This window comes from Limulus polyphemus, unplaced genomic scaffold, assembly GCF_000517525.1.
Source record: "Limulus polyphemus unplaced genomic scaffold, Limulus_polyphemus-2.1.2 Scaffold4309, whole genome shotgun sequence".
NCBI classification, from domain to species: domain Eukaryota; kingdom Metazoa; phylum Arthropoda; class Merostomata; order Xiphosura; family Limulidae; genus Limulus; species Limulus polyphemus.
The window spans coordinates 58037-70135 of record NW_013669919.1 but is presented as its reverse complement, the minus strand read 5'-3'; the positions used below and the strand labels follow the sequence as shown (position 1 = coordinate 70135).

At 33.4% G+C, this 12099-nt stretch overlaps 1 protein-coding gene and 1 long non-coding RNA gene across 2 annotated transcripts in view; one reads left to right on the top strand and one right to left on the bottom strand.

The window, feature by feature from the left end:
* The window catches only part of LOC106470940 (transcriptional regulator Myc-A-like), a 13216-nt gene extending 5786 nt beyond the window's left edge, over nt 1–7430 (bottom strand). The window contains exons 1-2 of the mRNA XM_013931518.2: nt 7304–7430; nt 3561–4282 (exon numbers count right to left, since the gene is read on the bottom strand). Of these exons, the coding sequence (XP_013786972.1) occupies nt 3561–4282; nt 7304–7317 (736 nt within the window). The 5' untranslated portion in view covers nt 7318–7430. The remainder of the gene's footprint in view (nt 1–3560; nt 4283–7303) is intronic.
* Nucleotides 7431–7674: 244 nt separating this feature from the next.
* Nucleotides 7675–9593, top strand: LOC111088725. The gene is made up of 2 exons (XR_002613153.1): nt 7675–7934; nt 8485–9593. It is a non-coding gene; the product is annotated as an uncharacterized LOC111088725 (long non-coding RNA).
* The last annotated feature ends 2506 nt before the right edge of the window (nt 9594–12099 follow it).

The following is a 12099-nucleotide window of genomic DNA, read 5'->3' as shown; positions in this document are numbered from 1 at the left end:
TTATAATTTCATTGTATAGGTCACTGGTTAGGCTACATTTGGAATATTATGTTCAATCTTGGGCTCCTTATCTTAGGAAATACATTGAATTGTTGGAAAGGGTTATTAGAATGGTGCCTGGGATGGAGGGGTTGTCATATGAGGAGAGGCTGAAATCTCTCAAACTGTTTGCTCTTGAAAAAAGAAGAGTTAGGGGGGATCTGATTAAGGTGTTTAAGATTGTAAAGGGAATTGATAGTGTTGGTGCATCATCTTTTTTCATATTTAAGAGTGAGAATTGTAAAACTAGGGAACAGAAATATAAACTTTGTCAGCTAAGACAGTTTTATTTTTCTAACACGATGGCTGGCCTTTGGAATGGGTTGTCTTCGGATGTTGTGGAGGGAATAAATTTAAATGATATTAAGAGAAAGTTTAATAAATATATGAATGATAAAGGTTGGCTTTAAGGTTTCTTTTTTTTTAAATTTATTTATTAATAGTTTCAGTTTAGTTTGGAGAATGGAACAGCCGAGATGGACCAATAGGTCCCATGTTGTCCCAAAATGTTATGTTAAATTATCACAATGAAAGCTTATCAATATTCATGATCGTGAAATTATGGAATGCCAGGTATTTAGTAGTTCGAAGATCATCTGGGCACTTTGTAGCAAATACACATTAACTGAGGTGGGAAGTCTTTTTGCAGCAGTGAAGAAAATAGTCAAGATAAGGCATTTATTCAACTAAAATTTCCTAGGTATCATTCATCGAGTTTGAAAACAAATTAGTCTCGTAATTTACTATTATTCATAATCTAAACTATGTGAGAAGTGATCGTAGCTTATCAATATTCAAATTTTACGACTGCCGGGTATATAACCAATAACTTCGAATCAAGATATCTATAGAGATCAGAAGTAGCGGTCATCATGCAGGACTGCAGATTTGATTTTCCTTAGTTCGCACCCAGTTACCTCACCCCCCCTAAAAAAATCACGTTTCCCATTCTGGGATTGTGGGTGCTTAAAAGGAGTGATGGTCAAATCCCACTATCAGTCTGACAAGAGTTGAAAATTGGGTACACTAGCATGGACAACTTTCGAGTAACTTTGGGCCAAATTGAAACAAACAAATCATTGCGACAACATAAAAACATTTCTTTTATCAATAATTCTGAGTTGAACCCGCTCTGCGTCATCAATTCATATACTATTTACATTCTCAATGAATGAACCCAATAAAAAACAACTTGTCTATATTAAGTAACATATATTTGGCATTCAGTACAATTGATTACTTAATAACTGTGCTTATTATACTCTAAAATATTCCAACACAAATGACAATATTCTTTCGTAACACAGGTTTCTCAATAGCACCAAATGTTGATGTTTGATGTCATCTATTAGACATGAATGCACCCAAAACACGCATACAAATCACTTTAAGTATGCCTATTCAAATGAACATATTTTACCAAAATAAGTTTTCTACATAATGAACCAGGATATTTTTCGAAAAAGAAAATTACTTTGAATCTTATGTTGTTGTTTCTTTCCTGTTTACCTAACGCTCTGTTTATTTCCTGAGTAATTCAAAAAGTATTGCTGTCATAAAAAAGATATGAATTTAATGTTGAAGACACTTATTCTTAACATGTAAGATCCACTGTTACGGAGAGTCGAAATTTGTTTTCGTATAAATGTGTGTTCTGTAATAGAATTTTTGTTTTGGGGCAAAGTCACATTTTGGCTATCTAATGTATCCACCGCGGGAATCATACCCCGAATTTTAGCGTTATAAGTCCATTGATTTACCACTATCCCACCAAGGGACACTGCAATAGTGAATATTAACAACTTACTTACACTGATTAGTTTAAGTACAGATGGCGCCACCATCGCCAGTATATGACAATTTATTGGAAATATTTTGTGGCGTTTTTCCCCCTTATTTCTCAACCAAACCATTTTCAGAAAGATTAATATTGTTTAGAAAAATATAGATTATCATAAACTTATAAAAATTTGTGAATTTGTGCTAAAGCTGTATTTCATTTGATAAGAAATACAAATTTAAGTTTTCAAATATGTGCTTGTAAGAATCCGTTTGTCATAATGAGCTTTAAGACGGTACCACAGTCGATATTTACTTGTCCTATTATATTGAACATGTCAACATCCTCGATCCAAAATTTAACTAGTCAGCAATTTTTTTCATATGCTAAAAATGACGAGTTAGAACCAATTAATCTTAACTCAATTTGTTTATTTTAAGAGTATACTTGGTAGAGAAACAGGTAAATGGTTATTAAACATGACAAACAGACTATTATATCCCGGAAATAGCGTTACGTTACTCAATGATACCCACTAATCTGTATACTAAAATAGATGTACTTGAGCAGGGTCCACGACAATATTCTGTTTCACGGCCATCAGATTCGTTCAAAACTCTACATACCTAACCTCATATGTAAGTAGTCTAGGCAGGTCAATTAACTGTTTTAATTTCTTTAAACATACAGCACTGCCTTTACATTTTATAAATTTTGTGCATTGAAATATAAAATACCACACAAATAATGTTTCGTACGCGAAGCATGAGTTTTCGACCTCGTATGGATTACAAAAATTCTTGTTTGTAGAAATGGCAATAAATGACATAATTGTATTGGTCTAAATTGAACTTATTGTGGTCTGCTATATTATTAATTATAAAGAGAGAAATTCTGGCAACAGCTTATACAAGTTATAAAGTATAATCTGCAGTTGGGCTAAACTGGTTTCGCTTCACAGTTGCGTCCTTCTGATACATAACAGGAGTAGGTAAGAGTACATACAATATTCCGAAGGACGTCATCCTGAATACTACTTTTGAAATTAAGGTACTATGGATTATTAGATTAAGATACCACAGTTTATGAAATTAAGGTACTGTAGATTATGAGATTAAGATACCACAGTTTATGAAATTAAGGTACTGTAGATTATGAGATTAAGATACCACAGTTTATGAAATTAAGGTACTGTAGATTATGAGATTAAGATACCACAGTTTATGAAATTAAGGTACTATAGATTATGAGATTAAGATACCACAGTTTATGAAATTAAGGTACTATAGATTATGAGATTAAGATACCACAGTTTATGAAATTAAGGTACTATAGATTATGAGATTAAGATACCACAGTTTATGAAATTAAGGTACTTGTGATTATGAGATTAAGATACCACAGTTTATGAAATTAAGGTACTATAGCTTATGAGATTAAGATACTACAGTTTATGAAATTAAGGTACTATAGATTATGAGATTAAGATACCACATTTTATGAAATTAAGGTACTGTAGATTATGAGATTAAGATACTATAGTTTATGAAATTAAGGTACTATAGATTATGAGATAAGATACCACAGATTATAAGATTAAGGTACTATAGATTATGAGATTAAGATACTACAGTTTATGACATTAAGATACTATAGATTATTAGATTAAGATACCACAGATTATGAGATTAAGGTGCCGCTGATTATGGGATTGAGATACCATAGTTTGACATTTACTCACCGAAGTCTGATGGAGTATCACTGTCATAGTTCTCCACATCTGCCCTATTAGACGTTGAGTCGAAATGACGTAACTTGTTAGTCTTGTAGCAGTTATTTTGAGTTTGTAAATAAGGTCGATTATAACTGTGGTCATTACTCAAGGGACTTGAGCCCCGAGGAAGGACGGTAGAAGAATCTTCGGCCAAGGACTGAGAGTCTGTCGTTGCTGAAAGACTAGTAAATGGAGAAGGCGATATGGGAGGGAAGGTTCTAGAAGTGAATCCAGAAGTTGCAATCTTTTCTTTCTCTTTCTGTTTACAATCGTCCGTACAAAGGCCAGACCACATGCAGTCATGCATTAACTCCACCTTCAGACCATCCTTGACCGCTGCTGACCCCATCTGTCGTGGCCAGCAACTAAGGACACTAAAATCAAGGTGGGCAATGTTTCGTGAGGGTTCAAAATCACTATCCAGAAGGTCTGACTCCAGCTGTAAGTGTTCCCGTACGTTGGATGGAAGATGACAGTCCTCGTACAGAACCAGTTCAGGCGAGTGCGGAGAATTTGGAAGATCAAACTTCTTCCAAATGTTTTCGCTCGGAGCAGGCGTGTTGTAAAATTCGCTGTATGTTGAAAGATAACCGAAGCCTTCTTCCATGAAGTAAGGTATCGCACAAGGTTCAGTACAGCTTTTAGGAAATACGTCACGCGATCCCATTGCTTCTATTTTTATGGTCAATCTACAAAACACAATGCCACCACTAAGTTACTAAGAGCTAAACACTAAGCTGCTACTTAAGATAAACACCATTAATGTGTAAACAGATGTAAAGATAAGACTCTCATTGGGACACTGTGAAATCTGAAGCTTATTCTGCAGTTATCTTAATAACTGAATGTCATTTTCCTCGTAAACGTTGGAATCACTTCTACCAAGTTTTACCTTTATGTGTCAGCACTTTAAATACAGAAACTAAAACTAGTATTTTACATGTAACGTCGATAGCTTTTGAAAGTGATTATTTCTTTAAATGTCTTCAATGTTTTTACTTCATTTCGAAACACTGTATACCTAATATTCAAAATTTATATTTCTGCATATTTCTTGTAAATTCTGGCTCTAGCGGTGTAGCTACGAATTAAGCACTGCGGTAAAGATTTGTATGTGACTAAAATCATGAATAATAAGTGACGTTGAAATACGGCCTCTTTTTCTAATACTAATTTTATAATTCAAATATTCAATAATCTTAAACAAGAGCGCGTGTACATGAATATAACAGCACATTCTTCCTCAATCTTTATGGATAAAACAATACATTCTTCCTTAATCTTTATGGATAAAACGATACATTCTGTCTTAATCTTTATGGATAAAACAATACATTCTTCCTTAATCTTTATGGATAAAACGATACATCCTGTCTTAATCTTTATGGATAAAAAAATACATTCTGTCTTAATCTTTATAGATAAAACAATATATTCTTCCTTAATCTTTATGGATAAAACATACATTCTTCCTTAGTCTTTGTGGATAAAACGATACATTCTTTCTTAAAAGGTGGAGTCAATTGTTAATACAGTGGTTTTTAGAAGGCAAGTCTGAATCTAGTACTATAAGGCTTCCAATTGTATCTCCATAGTAGCTACAGTACACTTTAGAAAAACGTCCAAAGCAAGTGGGTTCAAAAAGGTAATTAAATTACTTAAAACAGCCCAATCACATGATGGCTTTTAGAGGTCAAACAACTTGGTTTCCCCATTTGTGGTGTCCTAAGACCCATCTATTCAGAATTCCCCCATACTATAAGTGATACTTAAAAGTTAAGATTAGAGAAGAAGGCAATGTTTCGGAGGCATTAAATATATTTGTAACATGTTTTCTAATACAGATGTTAATTCTATACTGTTACTTTACTTTCTATTATTTTTCTTCCTGTTGCCCTTTGTTACATCTCTTCCCTACCAGATCTAGTACTATTCTTTAGGTTTCTAACACAGGCGTTCAGTTATATAATTTAACATTGTATTAACATGGAAAATAAAAACATTGTAACATAGACCAATCACAAATACTAAAGTTCTGTCCTCAGATGCTCCGAAGAAATTAATTAATATATTATCGAAGTCCTGCTAGTACGTTTAAAAGCTGAAAAATATTTAATCTTCCCTTATCTATAATAATAAAAGAGTGTGTGACCACCATAGCTCCAAGAAGAAAGAACCTAGAAACCTGAGATTTTGCACACATACTAAGTGGACCCTGAGGGTATGCACTTGGGTATTATTACTTGTCTACGTACGTGCGCGCATCTTTTCATGCAAAAAACTACATAGAAAAAAAATGTGTCCTCCATGGAATATTAGTGTGTTTTAACTATTATGGGATGTTATAGTGTTTTTCTTTAACTGTTATGCTGACGATGACAAAACCTTGTCGAAACGTTGTACATTTGCTGTTATGTTAAACTTATATTAAAGTTTTTCTTCATTACCCATTCAAGCCGTCTCCAGCCATTATTAGTCTCAAAGTGGGTTCCTCGTCATCGAAGTTATAGTGGTTTTTTAAAACTATTATAGAATGTTATAGTGTTTTTTGAAAACTATTATAGGATGTTATAGTGTAGTTTAACTATTATGGAATGCTATGGAGTGGTTTTGAACTATTATGGGATGTTATAGTGGTTTTTAACTATTACTAGCATATAGCCCGTCAAAAATGACGTGGCAAGTACTTCCCCCCCCCCCACTCCATAATATACCATAACCTCACATTTCATAGCCAGCTGAAATAAATAGGTTTTGCGAAATCAAGCTTGACCAAGAAAGAGGCAGAAAAGTGTAGTTGAGGCAGTCAAACGTCGGTAAATTCTTTTTAATGAGACAATCAAGCGAAAAATCATATATTATATAGGAAAGAAGGATTCCTTATATAACAAAGTCAGTGCATTCTGGTAACAATGTGTTCCAACAATGGCTTTTATGTGATGACGCTTAGCAACAAAAGTACATAGCTTATACTTTTATGCTAAAATGGGTTCAAATACACACACACTGTCAAGCTTATAACCCGACGCAAAGCCGGGTACTTTCGCTAGTAAAACATATAACGTAATGGCTGGTATGTTAATATTTTTACCAAATTAGGCCTATTTATTGACTACTTTGCAAGTTCTCTCATATATGTATACAGGTAAACAATGGCTTTTCCGAGTTTTGTCTGTTCCAGCAAGGGGGAGAGGGTTAGATTACAGTCCAGACTACTCTGAACTGTTTGTAAAGAAGCATTAAATAAGATGCTTATGTTATTACATGAAATTAAATATCGCGTATTGTTTACGGGTGTTAAAAATTATCATATTTTCATTTGAAATGTTTTTTTTTTAATTAAATAAGTTCGAGGTCCAAGCAGTTGCTTGTCTTACTTATGCTCGTACTGATTTTCTCTTTACGCTTCTAAACGTAAAACTTTATGCTATACTTATAGTTACAGGCTAGTTTACAAATTTATTTCTTACAAATGATGTTTAAAGATATTAAATGTTGTACCGGTATTATTAAACTTCAATAGTGCTAACGACTACAATTTATAAATTTTAACAATCTTTCTAATGTACAGAAAAAAGTTTTCGAATATTTGCATAGCTTTTAAAACGTAAATACACAAAAACTGTTTAAGTTTTCTTTGTAATAGAAGATATAATATTCATAGTCATTTTAATTACTTGTATGTTAAATGTCAAGTGTGGAATACATACCTCAATTCTGACATAAGAACGTCTCCATGTTCATTTAAACGTACATAACACACACGACTTCCCGCTTGTCACACCGTTCTCTGTTTGTCTTGCTTTTACGCGCAGATCTATGTTGGTGTGTGGGGTTAGAGTATTTTTCGTTTGTGAATGAATGTGATATTTTCGATAAAAATCCCAAATCAATGAAAGTTTTGTACCAGCAATATGTCTTACTGAAAACAGCGCTAACTTTTCCACTAAAGTAATTTACCTTGACACGAGTAGCTTTAAAAACATGATATTAAAGAAACTATTTGTCGTTGCGGAGTTACACAGTTTCTCTTCAAGTGATTGAACGTTTGGCGGGAAATTACAGATGTGTTCGTAAACTAAAATACACCCAGCGGATCGATTGACGTCAACTAGCGGTAATACGTCACTGCTTGCAAGTTGCTTTACCCAAGATGGCGTAGACCGAAAGAGAAGTTTCTGTAGCGTGTCCTTGCACAGCTGTTCTTTCGCGTATGGCTGATGTTCATTGTGATTTATATGATTGAAACAACTCGAATAGTGATAAGGATATTGATGCCTGTGTTGCTTTACACTGCTGTAATGTTAGTAAAACTGAAGGATTATGTCACTTTAGATTGAGGTAGGCCTAAGTTTACAGTAGTTTCAGGATCGTTGACATTTCTTGTCTAATTTTAAACCTCTTTCCAGATAGAAAATTTGAAATATGATGTTTTTTCCACACTAAGACAATCTTAGCATTAAATGTTTACAGAATTCCCGACTGTAGCTGTTTGTATTATTACCGTTATTAATAATAATAGTATTACTAGTCTGAGGTGAATGCTTCTCCTTTCTATATATATATATTTTACTCAGTTATTTATAATTTAGATCATTTAACTACCGAGTTAGTGAATTGAACAAAATTGGTGTATGAATGGTATTTCACTTGTGTTAAAATCAAGCTAATGCACTGTCGTTAAAGGGATTCTTTTTAATAGCATATTTAAATACCTCATTGTTAGTACGTTATATGTTCTATCATATAATTCATTTTGGTTCCTGTATGATATTATTCATTCATAGATTTCGAGTAACAAAAAATATAGGCATATTTCCTGTGGCTTTATTAATTTTTTTTCATGTGTATATCATGGGCAGACTTAACATATTTTCGTTTTTTATTGCAGGAAGTTATTAAACTTGCAGTACTGTAGGAAGGCTTAGAGTCACAACAGAAAAAATGTTTTAGCAGCTTTATGGACATTTTCAAACCAGGAGTCATACTGAGGTGTATTGGTGTATCAGAACGTCACTTGTTTGAAATAGTAGAGTCATTCTGCAATATTTTATGTGACATGCAAATAGTATATTAAGTGGTCATCTAGAAAGGACACTGAAACTATTGTTGCACTCTAACATTTTGGATGGAAATAATTCGTTTCCTGGAGTGTTTGGTTATATTGATGGCTCACACATCCAAAGCAGGAAAAGATCCAGCTAATTATTATAACAGGAAGCAGTTTGTGACTCCAAATTAAGTTTCTGGATGTGTTTTAACGTTAGCCAAGATCATCCAGTGATGTACGGTGTGGAAAAACAGCCCAGTATTTTAGCAGCTTGTCTCATCATCAGCTATAAATGTTTACTGGGAGACAGTGGCTACCCATTAAATTCATTTTTAAATGGTGCCATACAAAGACTGTGGAAATATGACAATGCAGCAAAAACAATTGAATTTGCGACTCGGTGCCACACAACTTGTGAATTAACAAACACTTGGCTTATTAAAAGATAGATTTAGACATTTGAGGTACTTGAACATGAAAAAGTTAGAACTGGTATCTAGAATCCTATTGGCTTGTTGCATAATTCAACAAGATAATGTTATTGTGTAGCCTATCGTGGATGGCTACCACACATTGAAAAAACAGGTCCAGGTACTAACAAGGAAGCTATTGCAAAGAGAGATTTTCTGGCAACCAGTGCCGAAAAAATAATTGCTTTGTAAATATGACCTGTTATATAAACAACCTGTATTGATTTTTGAAATGCTATTTTCATCATTATGTTTATGTTTATATTTAATTACTTTTTTTTTCTGCGTGCATCTTGCAGTAAAATTCAACTGTCAACACTACCTTGTGTGAAGAATAGTTGTCACAGGAGTAATGATTAAATACAGTGATATTTAACCCCTTAAGCATAGTGAATTCATAATAGGTATAAATATTATAGTACTGTAATAAAATATAATGTACAAGGAATAAACCAGTCAGACAAGTGTCACATTTTAACATAATTATTTTATTATAATGTTTTTGATTTCTTGATTTCCACTTTAAACATAAATTAATAAAGAAATAAAAACTATCTGTTTTGGACATATTTTTTGGCAATAAGTTGTAATTTTGCATCTCTAAGTCTGTTTATTGCCTCCAACTTTTCTTGTTCCATTAAATCTCTTTCTTGTTTCTCCTTTTCTTTTTTTTTCCTTCTTGTCTGTCTGTCTTCTAAAACAATCAGTAAACCAATGTGGAGGCTGGGTGTTCTTTCTTTTCATTTTGCCAGACTCACAACTTGTAGAAAAAACAATGGGGTATGTTATCACTGTTTACATCCTGATCAATTGATGTTGATGTACCTGCAATTTCCGAATTTATTGGGTGGGTTAAAGGTGGGGGGTTATTGAGGATGATAGTTGGACTTTAAGATATTCTCAAGACCAATAAGTGAAAAAACTCCCAGTTTCTTGTAGCCTTTTCCCGTTTCAATTTTTCTGTATGTTTGGAGAAGATTTCTCCATTTTTATTCCACCTTACTTCACAATTTTCTTTTTGTACATAATGGATTTTCAAACACGTCTGCCTATCTAACCATATGGCACTTAACAGCTGCAGTGGGCCATTTACCTAAATAACAGTATACAATTTGCCAGTGAAGATGGAGTTGAATTTCTATAGCAGTATACCAGTAGTAGATGCTAACGCTTATAACGAGTTTGAAATTTATTAATATTGTTACTTGCATTGAATAAGTGTACACAAAGGTCTTGCATCAAATAATCCCTTTGTCTGTTATATCATTTATCAACAATTAAACTATATGAAATCAAATATTTCTGCGTGCAGCTTCCTCAAGATAAGAAATACAAGTTATGAGGTCATAATTATTATTTAAGTTTGTAGAACACAATTATATGAGGGTATATCAGTACAAAATATTTTGATTGCAATATAAATAGAATATCAATTGATCACTGGCAAATTGTAAACTGTTATTTAGGTAAATGGTCCACTGCAGCTGTTAAGTGCCATATGGTTAGATAGGCAGATCAGTTGAGGATCAGCCTAAAATTAATTATTTGTACGTGCAATAAAATTCTAACTTTTCTTTATATAAGAGTTATATATCACTTTCGAAAGCTGTTTTTTGGTACGCTATTTCTGTCTCATTATCACCCTTTCCAGGGATATTGGGTGGTTTTAGGCCTCTTGACGACTAGATTATGTGGTACAATGAACCTGACAATTCACCATTACTAGCATTAATAAATTTATTCAAAATTTTCAGATGGATCTGTAAGTGGAAAAGTATGCTGGAATTTAGAATTCAAGTAATACATACAATTTCAGTAACACTTGTTGCAAATATCTATAAATATTACGTACGTTTATTTTGCAAAACATAAAGAGAACGCCGTAATTTTTCTCTCCTTTTTTTTCAAAGTTATACTTGAAAGTAACCTTAAATGACGTAATGCCATAATAATACCCTTATTTGTTTGTTTTTGAATTTCGCGCAAAGCTACAGGAGGGCTATCTGCGCTAGCCGTCCCTAATTTAGCAGTGTAAGATTAGAGGGAAGGCATCATCACCACCCACCGCCAACTCTTGGGCTACTCTTCTACCAACGAATAGTGGGATTGACCGTAACATTATAACGCCCCCACGGCTAAAAGGGCGAGCATGTTGTGATGGGGATTCGAACGCGCGAGTCGAGCGCCCTAACCACCTGGCCATGCCGGCCTACCCATATTTAATAAAATATCTACAAAATACAAGCACTTGTTACAAATCCACCAAAACATAAATTCTGTTGTTAGTGCATAAATGAAAAATGTTTTTTGTTTACGGAAAACTGTAAAGACTTGTTTTATTACTACAAAATATAGTAAATTAGAATTTTAATTTTCTGTATATCTTTTCACCTGACAAGTACGCCTAAAAAAGCAAGAAATCTGAATTTTCGGAACTTTACAGTTTGCAATAAACATGGTGAAATAATAATTGATGCAATCCAAATTACGACAAAATATTCGAAAAGAAAAAGACATAGACTGACCTATTTCAACACGATCTGCAGTTTCACTGTCAACAAATGCGGTGTAAACGACACCACCATTATTAAAATTCATTTCTTTCGTGTTAACCGCCATCTTACAAAACACAATGAAAAGCAAGGTTTTAGCTTGCAAGCGGCTTTACTTTACGAACGTTACTGCTTCTCGAGGTTCTATAACATCTGATTAGTAGTTTTTAACAATAATATTTTAAAATATTTGATAACATTCGCTATAACTGTTCACCATTATTTTTCGTCCAGTAAGAATGTACGAGCTATCAAACTGGAATATACACTTATTTTTTTGTAGTTGTTGTTTATCACAAATTTACATTATGGTCTATCTGTGCTCTGTCCACCGAGGGTATCGAAACCCAAATTTAAGCATCATAGGCAATCTTAATCACCGGGGGGGTATATACGCCTATAGTTTTAACTTTAAAACAAGTACATATGAATAC